We start from the raw sequence: 20,114 nt of genomic DNA on the forward strand, positions 1-20,114 counted from the left end.
ACCATGTCTCCATATGTCTCAATGTCACGTCAGACGGTAGACGGCAGTATACTGGTAACTTGATCTGCAGCTTCTGTCTGACAGCTTCCTTTTATGCATTTAGCGTCTTATGCTACATATTTTTCATATGATTTGTCTCTCTACATTTCTTAAATTTCGATTCCTGGAATTTCTCATGGTTTCACCCAATACTGAGGAAACCTAACACTGTCGAGATACCTGACATGTCATCTGCAAACCGAGAAGGTCATTATTATTTCCTTATATTCACTATATGTGAGCAGTAAATGCAGTTAATACATCTCATAATACGCGGTCGAGAAAACTATTAGGCCCCTTTCACATGGGCGAGATTTCCGCGCGGATGCGATGCGTGAGGTGAACGCATTGCACCCGCACTGAATCCCGACCCATTCATTTCTATGGGGCTGTGCACATGAGCGGGGATTTTCACGCATCACTTGTGCGTTGCGTGAAAATCGCAGCATGCTGCTCTTTGTGCGTTTTTCACATAACGCAGGCCCCATAGAAATGAATGGGGTTGCGTGAAAATCGCAAGCATCCGCAAGCCAAGTGCGGATGCAGCCCGATTTTCACGCACGGTTGCTAGGAGACGATCGGGATGGGGACCCGATCATTATTATTTTCCCTTATAACATGGTTATAAGGGAAAATAACATTCTGAATACAGAATGCATAGTAAAATAAGGCTGGAGGGGTTAAATATTTTTTTTTTAACTCGCCTTAATCCACTTGCTCGCACAGCCCGGCATCTCTTCTGTCTTCTTTTTTGCTGTGTGCAGGAAAAGGACCTGTGGTGACGTCACTCCGGTCATCACATGATCTTTTACCATGGTAAAAGATCATGTGATGGATCATGTGATGACCGGAGTGACGTCACCACAGGTCCTTTTTCTGCAATCAGCAAAGAAGGAGACAGAAGAGAAGCCGGGCTGCACGAGCAAGTGGATTAAGGTGAGTTTAATTATTATATATTTTTTTTAACCCCTCCAGCGCTATTTTACTAAGCATTCTGTATTCAGAATGCTATTATTTTCCCTTATAACCATGTTATAAGGGAAAATAATACAATCTACAGAACACCGATCCCAAGCCCGAACTTCTGTGAAGAAGTTCGGGTTTGGGTACCAAACATGCGCGATTTTTCTCACGCGAGTGCAAAACGCATTACAATGTTTTGCACTCGCGCGAAAAAAAACGCGCATGTTCCCGCAACGCACCCGCACCTTTTCCCGCAACGCCCGTTTGAAAGAGGCCTTAGTTAGTTCACATCTGCCTCCATCCCAGTTTCCGCAAAACATGGGTTACAAAATAGTGGAGCATGCTGGGCTACCTTGTCCAATAAAACGTCTGGCCCCCTAACGGAAACCTGACGGGCACCATCTTTTGGGCATCCTTCACGCCCGTCAGGTGACAGGTCCGTTGCTTCCTTTATTTCATGCAAGCAGTGATGTGAACGCTGCCTGAATAGGGTTGTTCCTCGAGCATGTACAAGGTTTTCTGCAAGTCCCATTAATTAAATGCTAAATCTATATAGAAGTAAATCTTGTATGAGAAAAAAAAAACCATACGGTTCTTATATATAGATATACTTTAAGTGCCCAGGAGGCGGAGCTTCACTGTGGAGTCCTCTCTGCATTGAGGTGTCACAGCCCCTCCCCTCTGCTCTGAGTGACAACTGTAGCATCCAACCAGGAGACCAGTTCAGCTGTCACTCCGAGCAGAGAGGTGAACACTGCTGGCAGATTGCTTTTCATTTTTGCACTTTTATAACCTTCCGTTGAGTATTATTTGATGAGTATGCAGAGAATCGGCCATTGTGGCCTGTGGTGGTCAGTGGTTATGTAGGGGGAACTGATCCTATTTATCTTGTGTATTTCCCAGGTTGTGGGAACCCCCTGTTACATCTCTCCAGAACTGTGTGAGGGGAAGCCCTATAACCAGAAGAGTGACATATGGGCGCTGGGCTGTGTCCTCTACGAACTTGCAAGCCTTAAGAGGGCATTTGAAGCTGCGGTAAGAATCCTCTTTATTAACCCTTGACATTAGTGGAAATGCTTGGAAACGCCAGCACCGCTGAAATCTTGCACATGAGTGCTATACGCAATTTCTCACTCATGCACACACGAGATTTCGCTAGAAGGATGTCAATCAAAGTAAGATGGGTGGGTTTGCAGTGGTGACTCCACCATTGCTGTGAGACCCCTAATGAATCCAGGTACCTAATTTACATACAGAGAGATACTTCAGAGTTTTATATAAAATGGCACCTGCACTATGCTGCCAGCGCTGCGAGGGAGATGAGTCCGATGAGGCTTGCCGCCTCTGCCCGCCCCACCTGCTGACGGCAAGTGACAGTTTTTTTTTCGTGTTGTGCATAGCAAAGAAACCTGTCAGTTATAGTCCAGAGGCAGGGAGAGGACAGGACAGCGAGCCTCATCGAACTCAACTCCCTCGCAGCATAGCACAGGTGACATGTTCCCTTTCAGATGGCCTAGCATTTTCAGTTTTATACTGAGGCTATTTTTTGTATTTTACTCGTTTTGGACTAAAAATCATTTTTTTTTTCAATTGGTCTTAATTAAAAATCTTCAGCCGTTTCTGAGAAACAAGGGTTAAAAATCTGATTGGAACCTGTCACAGTCTGTTTTCTTTGAATCCTGTCATCTGACAGCTCATGTCTAGCTCCTATCGCTAATCTCCTGACCTCATAAACACTTATTATAGCTCAATCCTTATCAAACTGATAATAATAAGGCCTAATTAAGTCAGGAGATCAGAAATAAGAGCGACACATGAGCCGTCCAATGACGGAATTCACAGAAAACAGAACATTTTTAATAAAGACCAATTGGAAAAAATATATTTTTTTGGCTAAAATGAGTAAAATGCCCCAAGGGTGTCCATAGCCTTAAAACCCAGAGTAGTTTATGATTTGACATCTATCCCGTTGATGATGAATTAAAGAAATTCTATGATATTGGGAAACTCCTTTCAAAGCTATATCCTCATTTATAATATCCTAATTTGCATTGGCAGCTATGTTCCATGTACCCGTATGAGCCAGTAGCTGCAATATTCTGAAATTTCCAGGACTGCCGATCCACATAGACCTCAGCTTGCCAACCTGTCGTACATGTGCTCCTTGCCATCTTTTACGGGGTATTTGCTCTCTGTATGGACTATAGACTCCTATGCATTTTGCAGCCTCCCCTCTGAGCTCCATTAGCTGAAGGGGACACTGGGAGGGGGTGCTGTCGTCAGTTGGTCAGTTTTCCCCTCATAGTAACCTATAACACATCACTATCCCTGGTCCCTCAGGCCAGGGATATGTAAGAGGCACAGCTCGTATTTAGCTGAATGGGGCTGTGAGCAGAGCCTGACACCACGCTGCGGCCTTCGTCGCTATTCCTGACCTGGAATTTAACTTTTTTTTTTGCATGTGACATGAAACCAAAAACATGTTTGTGGACTGTGTGATAGTTTCATGTCAATATAGCCAAACAGCCCTGTGGCTTACATAGGAAATACCTCACCTGGAAAGAACCACATACCTGATGTCTGAGCCTTTTTCCCCTTAAGAAATGTTTTTTTTTTCTGTAAGAGATGCTATCTGCCATGAAACCTTCTCAGGAGTAGGAGATCATAAATCTACACTGTGAATCAGCGCTGCTATCATGGCTACATGCCAGTTAAGCCATTTTTGCTGTACATGCATATTGTAGCGTGCCTGCTTATTGTCGATGACTGGTTCATGCAGCGGTCTTCTATTATGTAGAGCTCTTGAATCCATTCAGAAGTTAATCATGCAGAGCAAGGCTGTACGTTGGCCTGTAGGACCCTCAGCAAGCGGGTAAGGTCTAGGTCCCAGCGATGGCGAACCTCCAGCACTCCAGCTGCGGTAAAACTATGACTCCCAGCATTTATAAGAAAATTCTGCCGGTGAGACAGAAGTCCCCGCTAGATCCTCCACCTCCCCCCAGCTCATTCCAAAACTGCACCGTAAAAATGATATGGAAAAATTAAAGGGGTTACAGACATCACATAGGACATGACAATCTCTTTCTAACAAAGCTAGAACCAGCCCTGTACCTCACATGGATCCAGAGATCTCCCCATGAATTACTCCAGTTGTTCTGCTATTTTTATTTTAGACTGGCAGCTCAGGGGCGTGTCCTTTCTGCTGCAGCTGTCTTTCTGTAACTGCCACAGCTTCTAACAGAAGATATGGCTGGTGAAATGGGTTACATGAGGAATAATACTATTTCTGGCCATTATATGACTTATATCTAGCATTTTTAGCAATCTGTCAGTAATTCTGTTTTTTTAGCTGGTGGGCAGAGACTAGCTGGAATCACGTCTGCCCATACACTACACATGGACAAACATTAACTATCTGTAGCACAACATTAGAGGCATAAGCAGTAATGGACATTATACAGTACAACTAAGCAGTAAATCACTTACAAACCAGCTGCAGTCTCTCTCTGTCTCATTCTGTCTGCATCTTCCTGTCTGCACATGCCTCTCCCTTCTCCTCTTCTCCTCTCCGTAGACTTCTATGTAATCTGATCCTTCAGTGAGCAGGCAGATCATCTTTACTGAAGATGGATGTGAGCAGTGAATTGAGAGTTAGTAAAGAGGAGGAGTGAGCACGAGAGGAGCTTGATAAGATGAGAACCAAGCAGCTTTCACTGATTAAATATATTACAAAGTTTTTTTTATATTCACCAGTAATATTCATTTATGAAAAAATAAAAAGACAGTTACTCTTTTAGTCACCATTGAATGTTTTGGCCTTCAGTTAGTTGTGAACACAGTTTTCTGTGTCCGTGTTCTCCAATGTCTATTATAATGCATTAAATACTCTGTCACAGAATCTACCTGCTTTGGTGCTGAAGATCATGAGTGGAACGTTTGCTCCAATATCAGACCAGTATAGTCCTGAACTTCGACAACTTATTCTTAGCATGCTCAACTTGGACCCTTCCAAAAGACCACAGCTGAATGAGATCATGGCTCATCCTATCTGTATACCCTCCCTTCTAAACTTGTACACTGACATCGGCAGTGTAAAAATGAGGTAGGTACATTACACTGCAATTCAGATGGGCACTTTAAGTAATATTAACAGTATAGCAAAATATAGGAAATTCAGAATTCAAATCATTTGAACTTATGAACTATACGGCAGCCTGGGAGAATTTATTGTATGCCATTTTTCTGGCATAGAAAAGTCACCGATCTTTGCATCACACTGCAACTTACAGGACTTATAGATTACTAGCAGAAGGACCCGGCTTCGCACAGGTATATTGCATCTATTTCATTTTATGTTTCCGTGTGTCATAAAAAGATATCAACAGTTTCTCCCATAACTGTGAACTCTATAGTGCCCGCCCCTTTAACATTGACCTCCACAGTGGCTGCCCCTTTTAACATTGACCTCCACATTGCCCACCCCTTTAACAGTGACTTTCACAGTGATCGCCCCTTTAACAGTGACTTTCACAGTGACGGCCCCTTTAACAGTGACTTTCACAGTGACTTTCACAATGACCGCTCCTTTAACAGTGACCGCCCCTTTAACAGTAACTTTCACAGTGACCGCCCCTTTAACAGTAACTTTCACAGTGACCGCCCCTTTAACAGTGACTTTCACAGTGACCGCCCCTTTAACAGTGACTTTCACAGTGACCGCCCCTTTAACAGTGACTTTCACAGTGACCGCCCCTTTAACAGTAACTTTCACAGTGACCGCCCCTTTTACAGTAACTTTCACAGTGACAGCCCCTTTAACAGTGACTTTCACAGTGATGACCCCTTTAACAGTGACTTTCACAGTGACCTCCCCTTTAACAGTCATTTTTACAGTGGCCGCCCCTTTAACAGTGACTTTCACAGTGACTGCCCCTTTAACAATGACTGCCCCTTTAACAGTGACTTTCACAGTGACCGCCCCTTTAACAGGGACTTTCACAGTGACCGCCCCTTAAAGGGGATGGTCACTGTTAAAGGGGCGGTCACTGTGAAAGTCACTGTTAAAGGGGCGGTCACTGTGAAAGTCACTGTTAAAGGGGCGGTCATTGTGAAAGTCACTGTGAAAGGGGCGGTCACTGTAAAAGTCACTGTTAAAGGGGATGGTCACTGTTAAACAGTGACTTTCACAGTGACGGCCCCTTTAACAATGACTGCCCCTTTAACAGTGACTTTCACAGTGACCGCCCCTTTAACAGTGACTTTCACAGTGACTTTGACAATCACCGCCCCATTAAAAGTGACTTTTACAGTGACCGCCCCATTAAAAGTGACTTTCACAGTGACCGCCCCATTAAAAGTGACTTTCACAGTGACCGCCCCATTAAAAGTGACTTTCACAGTGACGGCCCCTTTAACAGTGACTTTTACAATGCCTGCCCCTTTAACAGTAACTTTCACAGTAACTTTCACAATGACCGCCCCTTTAACAGTGACTTTAACAGTGACCGCCCCTTTAACAGTGGCCACCCCTTTAACAGTGACTTTCACAGTGTCGTCCCTTTAACTGTGACTTTCACACTGACCGCCCCTTTAACAGTGACTGCCCCTTTAACAGTGACTTTCACAGTCGCCGCCCCTTTAACAGTCACTTTTACAGTGACCGCCCCATTAACAGGGACCTTCATAGCGCCCGCCCCTTTAAAAGTGACTATCACAGTGACCGATCCTTTAACAGTGACTTTCACAGTTACTGCCCCTTTAACAGTGTCGCCCCTTTAACAGTGACTTTCACAGTGACCGCCCCTTTAACAGTGACTTTCACAGTGACCGCCCCTTTAACAGTAACTTTCACAGTGACCGCCCCTTTAACAGTGACTTTCACAGTGACCGCCCCTTTAACAGTAACTTTCACAGTGACCGCCCCTTTAACAGTAACTTTCACAGTGACCGCCCCTTTAACAGTAACTTTCACAGTGACCGCCCCTTTTACAGTAACTTTCACAGTGACAGCCCCTTTAACAGTGACTTTCACAGTGATGACCCCTTTAACAGTGACTTTCACAGTGACCTCCCCTTTAACAGTCATTTTTACAGTGGCCGCCCCTTTAACAGTGACTTTCACAGTGACTGCCCCTTTAACAATGACTGCCCCTTTAACAGTGACTTTCACAGTGACCGCCCCTTTAACAGTGACTTTCACAGTGACCGCCCCTTTAACAGTGACTTTCACAGTGACCGCCCCTTTAACAGTGACTTTCACTGTGACCGCCCCTTTAAAAACAGTGACCTCCACTGTGACCGCCCCTTTAAAAACAGTGACCTCCACATTGCCCGCCCCTTTAAGCAGTAAAGAAAAATGGCTGGGTTGTTATGGAAACCTGGAGTAAAACTGTGTTTATAGCAGTTGGGATTTGAAGAGAAAGACTTACAGGCTTGTATTTGGGGGGGCTAATTTTTTGGGAATATCTCAGGAACGGTACGTCCTAGAGAGCTGAGACCCGGTCTGAAACCTTCCCGGACACCTGATGTACCTGTGTGCCAAATTTGGTGAAGATCGGTTTAGTCGTTTGGTCGCGCATAAAGAACGTCTAGACAGACAGACAGACAGAAACTCATTTTTATAGATATAAGAGACTAGCAGAAGGACCCGGCTTCGCACGGGTATATTTCATCTATTTCTTTTTATGTTTCCGTGTGTTGTAAAAAGATATTGACAGTTTCCCCCATAACAGTGATCTCTACAGTACTCGCCCCTTTAACAATGACCTTCACGTGGCCGCCCCTTTAACATTGACCGCCCCTTTAACATTGACCTTCAGAGTGTCCGCCCCTTTAACAGTGCCTGCCTCTTTAGCATTGACCACCCTTTTAACAGTGACCTTCATAGTGGCCGCCCCTTTAACAGTGCCTGCCCCTTTAGCATTGACCACCCCTTTAACAGTGACCGTCATAGTGGCCGCCCCTTTAACAGCGACCTTCACAGTGCCCGCCCCTTTAACAGTGATTTTCACAGTGCCCGCCCCTTTAACAAAGACCTCCACAGTGCCCGCCCCTTTAAAAGTGACTTTCGCAGTGACTGCCCCTTTAACAGTGACTTTTACATTGACCTCCCCTTTTAACTCCTTAAGGACACAGCCTTATTTCACCTTAAGGACCAGGCCATTTTTTGCAAATCTGACCAGTGTCACTTTAAGTGGTGATAACTTTAAAACGCTTTGACTTATCCAGGCCATTCTGAGATAGTTTTTTCGTCACATATTGTACTTCATGACACTGGTAAAATGGAGTAAAAAAAAAAATCATTTTTTTTTTATAAAAAAATACCAAATTTGCAAATTTTCAAGTTTCAATTTCTCTACTTCTATAATACATAGTAAGGCCTCATGCACACGACCGTATTTTTTTGCGGTCCGCAAAACGGGGTTCCGTTTTCCCGTGATCCGTGACCGTTTTTTCGTCCGTGGGTCTTCCTTGATTTTTGGAGGATCCACGGACATGAAAAAAAAGTCGTTTTGGTGTCCGCCTGGCCGTGCGGAGCCAAACGGATCCGTCCTGAATTACAATGCAAGTCAATGGGGACGGATCCGTTTGACGTTGACACAATATGGTGCCATTTCAAACGGATCCGTCCCCATTGACTTTCAATGTAAAGTCTGGAGTCCCTTTTATACCATCGGATCGGAGTTTTCTCCAATCCGATGGTATATTTTAACTTGAAGCGTCCCCATCACCATGGGAACGCCTCTATGTTAGAATATACTGTCGGATATGAGTTAGATCGTGAAACCTCATTTCCGACAGTACATTCTAACACAGAGGCGTTCCCATGGTGATGGGGACGCTTCTAGTTAGAATATACTACAAACTGTGTACATGACTGCCCCCTGCTGCCTAGCAGCATCCGATCTCTTACAGGGGGCCGTGATCAGCACAATTAACCCCTCAGGTGCCGCACCTGAAGGGGTTAATTGTACTATCATATCCCCCTGTAAGAGATCAGGGCTGCCAGGCAGCAGAGGGCAGACCCCCCCCCCCCCCCCCCCAGTTTGAATATCATTGGTGGCCAGTGCGGCCCCCCCCCCCCCTTCCTCCCTCTATTGTAATAATTCGTTGGTGGCACAGTGTGCCCCCCCCCCGCCCCCCCCTTCCTCCCTCTATTGTAATAATTCGTTGGTGGCACAGTGTGCGCCCCCCTCCCCCCTTCCTCCCTCTATTGTAATAAATCGTTGGTGGCACAGTGTGCGCCCCCCATTGGCCCCCCCTCCCTCTATAGCACTAACAACATTGGTGGCCAGTGTGCGGCCTCCCATCTTCCCCCCCCCCCCCCCCCCCCCGATCATTGGTGGCAGCGGGTTACTAGCAATAGTACAATAGTAAAAGATTCATACTTACCTGGGAGCTGCGATGTTCGTGTCCGGCCAGGAGCTCCTCCTACTGGTAAGTTACAGTTCATTTAGCAATGCGCCGCACAGACCTGTCACTTAGCAGTAGGTGGAGCTCCCGGCCGGACACGAACATCGCAGCAGCCAGCAGCAGGTAAGTATGAATCTTCTACTATTGTACTATTGCTAAGTAACCATGGCAACCAGGACTGTAGTAGCATCCTGGTTGCCATGGTTGCCGATCGGAGCCCCAGCGATTAAACTGGGACTCCGATCGGAACTCCGCTGCCACCAATGATGGGGGGGGGGGGGGGGGGAGATGGGAGGCCGCACACTGGCCACCAATGTTGTTAATGCTATAGAGGGAGGGGGGGCCGATGGGGGGCGCACACTGTGCCACCAACGAATTATTACAATAGAGGGAGGGAGGGGGGGGCGCACACTGTGCCACCAACGAATTATTACAATAGAGGGAGGGGGGGGGGGCCGCACTGGCCACCAACCTATTATTACAATAGAAGGGGGGGGGGCCGCACTGGCCACCAATGATATTCAAACTGGGGAGGGGGGGGAGGGTCTGCCCCCTGCTGCCTGGCAGCCCTGATCTCTTACAGGGGGCCGTGATCAGCACAAGGGGTTAATTGTGCTGATCACGGCCCCCTGTAAGAGATCGGGTGCTGCCAGGCAGCAGGGGGCAGTCTTGTACACAGTTTGTAGTGTATTCTAACTAGAAGCGTCCCCATCACCATGGGAGCGCTTCTGTGTTAGAATATACTGTCGGTTCTGAGTTTTCACGAAGTGAAAACTCAGCTTTGAAAAAGCTTTTATGCAGACGGATCTTCGGATCCGTCTGTATAAAAACTAACCTACGGATCACGGACACGGATGCCAATCTTGTGTGCATCCGTGTTCTTTCACGGACCCATTGACTTGAATGGGTCCGTGAACCGTTGGCCGTGAAAAAAATAGGACAGGTCATATTTTTTTCACGGCCAGGAAACACGGATCACGGATGCGGCTGCAAAACGGTGCATTTTCCGATTTTTCCACGGACCCATTGAAAGTCAATGGGTCCGCGAAAAAAAACGGAAAACGGCACAACGGCCACGGGTGCACACAACGGTCGTGTGCATGAGGCCTAATACCTACAAAAATAGTTTATACTTTACATTCCCCATATGTCTACTTCATGTTAGGATCATTTTGGGAATTAGATTTTATTTTTGGGTGACGTTAAAAGGCTTAAAAGTTTAGAAGTAAATCTTGAAATTTCTCAGAAATTTTCAAAAACCAACTTTTTAAGGACCAGTTCAGGTCTGAAGTCACTTTGTGAGGCTTACATAAAAGAAACCACCCAAAAAATGACCCCATTCTAGAAACTACACCCCTCAAGGTATTCAAAACAGATTTTACAAACGTCGTTAACCCCTGATTCTGTAGTTTACAGAAACACCCCATATGTGGTCGTAAACCGCTGTACGGGCACGCAGCAGGGTGCAGAAGGAAAGGAATGCCAATACAGTTTTTGGAAGGCAGATTTTGCTGGACTGTTTGTTTGACACCATGTCACATTTGAAGCCCCCCTGATGCACCCCTAGAGTAGAAACTCCAAAAAAGTGACCCCATTTTAGAAACTACGGGATAGGGTTGCAGTTTTGTTTGTACTAGTTTAGGGTACATATGATTTTTGGTTGCTCAATATTACACTTTTTGTGAGGCAAGGTAACAAGAAATAGCTGTTTTGGCACCGTTTTTTTTGTTGTTATTTACAACATTCATCTGACAGGTTAGATCATGTGATATTTTTATAGAGCAGGTTGTCACGGATGCAGCGATACCTAATATGTATACAATTTTTTTATTTATGTAAGTTTTACACAATGATTTCATTTTTGAAACAAATAAAATCATGTTTTAGAGTCTCCATATTCTGAGAGCCATTGTTTTTTCAGTTTTTGGGCGATTATCTTAGGTAGGGTCTCATTTTTTGCGGGATGAGATGACGGTTTGATTAGCACTATTTTGAGGTGCATATGACTTTTTGATCGCTTGCTATTACACTTGTGATGTAAGGTGACAAAAAATGGCTTTTTTTACACGGTTTTTATTTTAAAAAAATTTACGGTGTTCACCTGATGGGTTAGCTCATGTGATATTTTTATAGAGTAACTTATTACGGACACGGCGATACCTAATATGTATACTTTTTTTTTATTTAAGTTTTACACAATGATTTCATTTTTAAAACAAAAAAAAATCATGTTTTAGTGTTTCCATAGTTTTTTCAGTTTTTGGGCGATTATCTTGGGTAGGGTATGATTTTTGCGGAATGAGATGACTGTTTGATTGGCAGTATTTTGGGGTGGATATGACTTTTTGATCACTTGCTATTACACTTTTTGTGATGTAAGGTGACAAAAAATGGTTTATTTAGTACAGTTTTTATTTTTATTTTTTTACGGTGTTCATCTGAGGGGTTAGGTCATGTGATATTTTTATAGAGCCGGTCAATACGGATGCGGCGATACCTAATATGTATGCTTTTTTTTTTATTTATGTAAGTTTTACACGATAACATATTTTTTAAAACAAAAAAAATGATGTTTTAGTGTCTCCATATTCTGAGCCATAGTTTTTTTTATTTTTTTGGCGATTGTCTCAGGTAGGGGCTCATTTTTTGCGGGATGAGGTGGCGGTTAGATTGGTACTATTTTGGTGGGTGTACGATTTTTTGATCGCTTGCTGTTGTACTTTTTGTGATGTAAGGTGACAAAAAAATGTTTTATTTAGCACAGTTTTTATTTTTTACGGTGTTCATCTGAGGGGTTAGGTCATGTGTTTATAGAGCCGGTATCGGCACGCGGCGATACCTACTATGTCTATTTATTTTTTTGTCCCCTATTTCTTACCTATTTTTTTTTTTTTACTTTATTTGGGGAAAATTACGTTTTGGTTTATTTTTACTTAAAACTTTAAATTTTTTGGGGGGGAACTATTTTTTGAAAAAAAAATTTCCCACTTTTTTTTTTGTTCCACTTTGGGACTTCAACTTTTGGGTGTCTAATCCTTTACAATGTATTCCAATACTTCTGTATTGGAATGCATTGGCTGTATGAGTAATACTGTGTGTACTGAGTCGAATGCCTTTTCATTATCAAGGGATGCGATCACTTGAGCTCACGCATTATCGTGTGAGACCTGTAAGTTGGTAAACAATCTCCTAAGATTAACATCAGTTGTCTTACCCGGCATAAAACCCGATTGGTCGGGATCGATCACAGACAAGATTACATCCCTGAGTCGTCTAGCGAGAAGTTTAGCTAGGATTTTCGCATCCACATTCAAAAGGGAAATTTGTCTATAGGAGCTGCACTAGTCCGGAGTGTTTTCCCAGGTTTGTGAATCACCACAATGGTCGCCTCCATGAATGACGGGGGCAGTCTGTTACACTCAAACGCATAGTTGAAGAGTTTCAACAATCGCTTGCTTTGCCTATCCACATCCGCCTTGTACTATTCTAACGGGAAACCATCCGGACCAGGAGACTTCCCAACCATCATACTATCTATTGCTGCCCTAACTTCCCCCTCCTCAATGGGCGCGTCCAGAAAGGATCTGTCCGAGCGGGAAAGAGGCGTAAGCTGGACGCTCTTCAGAAACCCCTGAATGTCACTAGCTGTATACAGTGTTTTAGAGGTATATAGGTCAGAGTAGTAACCGGCGAATAGAGCACAAATATCCTCCGGCTGGGAAAACTGGACACCCTCCGTGTTAGTAATAAGGGAGACCACTGTCTGAGGATTTTCTGGTTTTGGTAAATACGACAGAGCCCAACTGTTTTTGTCCCCTTCCGAGAACACCACTTGTTTCTGATACATACAGTAGCTTCTTCTGAGTATATTCCAATAAATGAAGGTGATATCTCCTCTGGGCCTCCTCCCACATCTCACAAGATTCTGGGCCAGGGTTCCGAGTATATTCACCCTCCTTATTGGCTACTTCTTCCTCTAGTTTAGTCCTAGTACTCACTAATTCTTTCCTATGCGATGCAATAGCATGTATAAGAGTACCGAGTTGCACCGCTTTAAAGGCCTCCCATTCAATAGCAGGATTTGCTGACCCCTCATTAGAAGCCCAATAATCCGCTGCCCCCTCCAAAGCTGCACAAGCCACAGGTAAGACCTCCAACCATCTAGCATTGAGATGCCACTGCCTATCCGGGGGTGCCAGCGGCATTGTTAAAATCACAAGTAACGGGGCATGATTCGAGATACCCCTTGGGAGGTATTCCACCCTAGACAGCCACGGCAATAGCTCCCTATTAACAAACACTAAATCTATACGGGACAAGGTATCAAAAGAAGCCGAGTGACAGGAGTGTTGAAGAAATCTCCAGCCTTCAGTCAGGTCATGCGCATCAGCCCAATTTACAAGTGACCTATTATGTGAGACCTGAGGACGAAGTCTATCTGCAATTGGATCCAGCACTGCATTATAATCTCCCATCATAATTAGTGGGTCAGTCGGTAAAGTTGATACCTTCCCCATTATGTCTTCTAGTTCTCCTCTTTGAAAGGGGGGGGGATGTACCACTATGTAGTCCCTTCCCCGTATAGCAGCGTGTACAATTAGATAACGCCCAAACAAGTCTGTCTGCACAGAATGCAACTGAAAAGGGATTGATTTGGACACCAGGACAGAGACCCCCCTAGCGTAGTTACTATATACAGCGTGAAATGAAGATCCTACCCAAGGACGCTTCAACGCCAGCAACTTTTGGCCTCTCAAGTGGGTCTCCTGCAGTAGAACCACATCCGGGGAGAATTTCTTCAAGTAATTAAATACAAGAGATCTTTTCACTTTGTCATTAAGCCCCCTGACGTTCCAGGAGATAAAATTACAGGTTGCCATCATGTTACAAAGCCGACCACATAAGTCGCAAAAATCCCAGGACATCCGGGCCAGACACACCCACACTCACACCACAAGGCAAGACACCAACACATAAAACAAATATGAAACAGGTGAAACATATCCCGTAGATACATCCCCCCTCCCTGCCCAGACCACCCAACCTATCTGAGCGCAGTAACCCGAACTAAGACTAATAGCTATCCAGCCAGATAAGGGATCAGGAACAGTTAACTTTAACACGTTGGTCATAGCAATGCAGGGATAGTGAAGAAGTTCAGTGCAACTTCAGCCCCCGCAGATATAACGGACATCCGTGGAATATGAAGAGGTCCCGTGACCTAGGGACCCACATAGACTCAGCCTCTCCTGTCGAGCCAGTCCGCAGCCTCCTCCGGAGTGGAAAAGAACCTAGCAATCTCTCCATCTTGTACCCGAAGACGTGCAGGGTACAACATTGCATAAAGGGGGCCCTTCTCGCTTAGGCGGGCCCTCACAGCTGTAAACTGGCATCTTTGCTTTTGAACCTCCGAAGAGAAATCCGGATAAAATGAGATCTTTGCGTTCCCAAACTTAATCTCCTGTATCTGCTGAGCTGCCGCCAGAATAGTATCACGGTCCCGGTAATTCAGGACTTTCAGTATAAATGCGTGTGCAGGTGCCCCTGGCGGTAGGGGTTTAGTAGGTATCCTGTGCGCTCTCTCAACAACAAAGGTAGTGGAAAGGCTAATGGGATCCAAACATTCTTTGATAAACTGTTCCGCAAAGAACTTCAGGCGATGCACCCTCAGCCCTCTCAGGAAGGCCCATGATACGTATATTATTCCGCCTGTTCCGGTTTTCAGCATCATCAACTTTCGCCTGCAGGAGTTTTACTTGTTGCTGTAGAGCCCTGATCTGGTTTCCCCCTGAGTGGGCTACATCCTCCACCTCTCCCAGTCTTCTCTCCACTTCTGTGGTCCTGTCACAAATTTTATCAATGTCATGCCTGAGACAGGTGATGTCAGACTGCAGGTGGTCTATTTTGACTGTAAGCGCAGATTGGCATTTTGTAATTGCTGACATTATTTTACTCAAATCTACCCCTTCCGGATCAGAGGGGTCACCAACCTCCTTATCTTCAGTTTGACTCATGGCGTTGACAACCAATTTGGAGGGAACTGGCCACCGAAACCTACTGTTTTGCGGCCCATGTATATAGGAGCAGCACCTGGCCACCAGAGCAGACAGTCCAGGGGAAACCACTGAGGGCCAGTAACTCTTACCCCAGTGGAGGAGATGGCTGCAGCAGACACCAAATTTGTAGGGAGGCACTACAAGCACCTGAAGAGGAGCCGCACCCTGATCCAGGCCTCCAGACACGTGGATCTTCAGGGGAAGAGACAGGAGACCATCAAGAGCGGGTCCAGTCCAGCAGGTGGCCAGATGTCACTCCGCCTCAGCGCCAGCAGGACGTCAGGTCAGGGAGCCGCAAAGAAGAAGCGCCGGCCTCCCCACAGAAGGCCCAAGTGATGACGCCTCCTCCCTCCGCGGCGTGAGTGCAGCCGCACACTACAGATGAGCGCTGCCGGCCGGAGACACAGGAGGGCCACGAGGAGAAAGCAGGAGGAAACGGGTCTCACCAGACAGCTCCCAGGCCGAACTCCGCACACATCGAGGACCAGGCGGAGGTGAGTAGAGTCGGGCTCCAAGATGGCGACCGGCGGCTCAGGCACCAGGTATGTAGTAGGCCGCACTGGAACACAATCAGTGATACTGAGGATGAGGGTCCCAAAAGGAGCCAGACCAGTGTAGACGGTCCCACAGCCTGCACCCCGCTGTTCTGGAGCGAGAAATCCCGCGGATGTCCAGGATAAGGTCAGGATAGTGGAGGAGCTGCAGCAGAGAGCGTCCTCACTCCATGATAGCCCGTGACTGCCCCTTTAACAGTGACCGCCCCTTTAACAGTAACTTTCACAGTGACCGCCTCTTAAACAGTGACTTTCACAGTGATCGTCCCTTTAACATTGACTATTACAGTGGCCGCCCCTTTAACAGTGACCGCCCCTTTAACAGTGACTTTCACAGTGACCGCCCCTTTAACAGTAACTTTTACAGTGACCGCCCCTTAACCCCTTAAGGACTTATGACATACCGGTACGGCATGTTTCCCGAGTCCTTAAGGATCCATGACGTACCGGTACGTCATTTGTATTTGCGATCACCGCCGCCCGGCGGGCGGTGATCGGAACCCGGTGCCTGCTCAAATCATTGAGCAGGCACCTTGGCTAAATGCGCGGGAGGGTCCCGTGTCGACTCAGACCTGTGGTTTGCGGTTTTACCTGCGGTTTACGGCGGCGTGTGGCGGTGCCATCGGGTCCCCATGCGGCTGTAGGGGGGACCCGATGGTATGGAAGGCAGCTCGATGCCTAAGGAAGGCATCGCGCTGCCTTCCGGTGACGAGCCTGTGAGATCCAGCCCCCTGAATCTCACAGGCCGGAAGCTGTATGAGTAATACTCACTGTATTACTCATACAGCCAATGCATTCCAATACAGAAGTATTGGAATGCATTGTAAAGGATTAGACCCCCAAAAGTTTAAGTCCCAAAGTGGGACAAAAAATAAAGTAAAAAAAAAGTTTAAAAAATAAAGTTTCCCCCCCCAAAAATTAAAAGTTTCAAGTAAACATAAACAAAAACGTCATTTTCCCCAAATAAAGTAAAAAAAAAATAGGGGGAAAAAAAAGTATACATATTAGGTAATACCAATCAAACCGTCATCTCATCCCGCAAAAAATGAGACCCTACCTAAGACAATCGCCCAAAAACTGAAAAAACTATGTCTCTCTATGTTTTTTTTTTGTTTTAAAAATATTATTGTGTAAAACTTACATAAATAAAAAAAAAAGTATACATATTAGGTATCGCCGCGTCCGTATCGACCGGCTCTATAAAAATATCATGTGATCTAACCCCTCAGATGAACACCGTAAAAAATTTTAAATAAAAACTGTGCTAAATAAACCATTTTTTGTCACCTTACATCACAAAAAGTGTAATAGCAAGCGATCAAAAAGTCACACGCACCCCAAAATTGTGCCAATAAAACAGTCATCTCATCCCGCAAAAATCATACCCTACCCAAGGTAATCGCCCAAAAACTGAAAAAATTATGGCTCTGACTATGGAAACACTAAAACATGATTTTTTTTTTGCTTCAAAAAATAAATCATTGTGTAAAACTTGCATAAATAAAAAAAAAAAGTATACATATTAGGTATCGCCGCATCCGTGACAACCTGGTCTATAAAAATATCACATGATCTAACCTGTCAGATGAATGTTGTAAATAACAAAAAATGAAAACGGTGCCAAAACAGCTATTTCTTGTTATCTTGCCTCACAAAAAGTGTAATATAGAGCAACCAAAAATCATATGTACCCTAAACTAGTACCAACAATACTGCCACCCTATCGCGTAGTTTCTAAAATGGGGCCACTTTTTTGGAGTTTCTACTCTAGGGGTGCATCAGGGGGGCTTCAAATGGGACATGGTGTCAAAAAAACCAGTCCAGCAAAATCTGCCTTCCAAAAACCGTATGGCATACCTTTCCTTCTGCGCCCTGCCGTGTGCCCGTACAGCGGTTTACGACCACATATGGGGTGTTTCTGTAAACTACAGAATCGGGGCCATAAATATTGAGTTTGGTTTGGCTGTTAACCCTTTTTTCCATTAATTCTTGTGGAACACCTAAAGGGTTAACAAAGGTTGTAAAATCTGTTTTGAATATTTTGAGGGGTGTAGTTTATAGAATGGGGTAATTTTTGTGTGGTTTCTAAGGTTTCTAAGATTTGCTTCTAAACTTCTAAGCCTTGTAACATCCCCAAAAAATAAAATATCATTCCCAAAATGATCCAAACATGAAGTAGACATATGGGGAATGTAAAGTAATAACTATTTTTGGAGGTATTATTATGTATTATAGAAGTAGAGAAATTGAAACTTGGAAATTTGCAATTTTTTACAAATTTTTGGTAAATTTGGTATTTTTTTTAATAAATAAAAATGAATTTTTTTTACTTCATTTTACCAGTGTCATGAAGTACAATATGTGACGAAAAAACTATCTCAGAACGGCCTGGATAAGTCAAAGCGTTTTAAAGTTATCACCACATAAAGTGACACTGGTCAGATTTGAAAAAAAAATGGCCAAGTCCTTAAGGTGAAATAGGGCTGAGTTCTTAAGGGGTTAAACAGTGACTTTCACAGTAATCGTCCCTTTAACCAGCTCAAGACCGCTGTACGCAGGATTGCGTCCTGGCGGCGGCCCTGTTATTCCTCCTGGACGCGCCGGCGCGTCCTCTCGCGAGAGGCGACATTTCCTGTGAATGCGTGCACACAGGAGCGCGCGTTCACAGGAACCGGAGGTTAACGAGTACATCTACAGCCTGCCAGCGGCGATCATTTGCTGGCATGCTGTAGATGTGATTTTTTTAACCCCAAAAAGGTATATTAGACGCTGTTTTGAAAACAGCGTCTAATATACCTGCTACCTGGTCCTCTGGTGGTCCCTTTTGCTTGGATCGACCACCAGAGGACACAGGCAGCTCTGTAAAGTAGCACCAAACTCCACTACACTACACCCCCCCGTCACTTATTAACCCCTGATCACCCCATATAGACTCCCTGATCACCCCCCTGTCATTGATCACCCCCCTGTAAGGCTCCATTCAGACGTCCGTATGTGTTTTGCGGATCCGCAAAACACATACGGACGTCTGAATGGAGCCTTACAGGGGGGTGTTCAATGACAGGGGGGTGATCACCCCATATAGACTCCCTGATCACCCCCCTGTCATTGATCACCCCCCTGTAAGGCTCCATTCAGACGTCCGTATGTGTTTAGCGGATCCGCAAAACACGGACACCGCGGATCCGCAAAACACGGACACCGGCAATGTGCTTTCCGCATTTTGCGGCTCCGCACATTGCCAGAACTATATAGAAAATGCCTTTTCTTTATTGCGGACAAGAATGGGACATGTTCTATAGGCTCTACAAAAAAACGCAGTGTTCGCCCGATCAGGCCTGATGTTGTGCGCACACTTGCGTTCAGTCCGCCCCACCGCAGTGACAGAATTTTATTTTTTTCTGATCACTGCAAAAACACAGTAAAATCGCTGCGGCGCTATAAAAAGATCACTTTCGAGGGGCATGGCGAGTTCATAGAAGATTTTTTTTTTTTTGTCACAAGTTAGCGGAAATTGTTTTTTTTTTTGTTTTTTTCTTACAAAGTCTCATATTCCACTAACTTGTGACAAAAAATAAAATCTCACTTGAACTCACCATACCCCTCACGGAATCCAAATGCGTAAAATTTTTTAGACATTTATATTCCAGACTTCTTCTCACGCTTTAGGGCCCCTAAAATGCCAGGGCAGTATAAATACCCCACATGTGACCCCATTTTGGAAAGAAGACACCCCAAGGTATTTCGTGAGGGGCATGGCGAGTTCATGTAAAATTTAATTTTTTGTCGCAAGTTAGTGGAATATGAGACTTTGTAAGAGAAAAAAAACAAAAACATTTTCCGCTAACTTGTGCCAAAAAATATATATTCTAGGAACTCGCCATGCCCCTCACGGAATACCTTGGGGTGTCTCCTTTCCAAAATGGGGTCACTTGTGGGGTATTTATACTGCCCTAGCATTTTAGGGGACCTAAAGCGTGAGAAGTAATTTGGAATCCAAATGCGTAAAAAATGCCCTGTGAAATCCTAAAGGTGCTCTTTAGAATTTGGGCCCCTTTGCGCACCTAGGCTGCAAAAAAGTGTCACAGAT

The 20,114-nt window shown here is 44.9% G+C and overlaps 1 protein-coding gene across 1 annotated transcript in view; it reads left to right on the forward strand.

Annotated features, from left to right (window-relative positions):
- NEK8 (NIMA related kinase 8) overlaps positions 1 to 20,114 on the forward strand; it is a 126,783-nt gene that overhangs the window by 32,488 nt on the left and 74,181 nt on the right. Inside the window, exons 4-5 of the mRNA XM_040423403.1 lie at positions 1,906 to 2,037; positions 4,899 to 5,104. Coding sequence (XP_040279337.1) covers positions 1,906 to 2,037; positions 4,899 to 5,104 — 338 coding nt within the window. The remainder of the gene's footprint in view (positions 1 to 1,905; positions 2,038 to 4,898; positions 5,105 to 20,114) is intronic.

This window comes from Bufo bufo, chromosome 3 (assembly GCF_905171765.1).
Source record: "Bufo bufo chromosome 3, aBufBuf1.1, whole genome shotgun sequence".
NCBI lineage: Eukaryota > Metazoa > Chordata > Amphibia > Anura > Bufonidae > Bufo > Bufo bufo.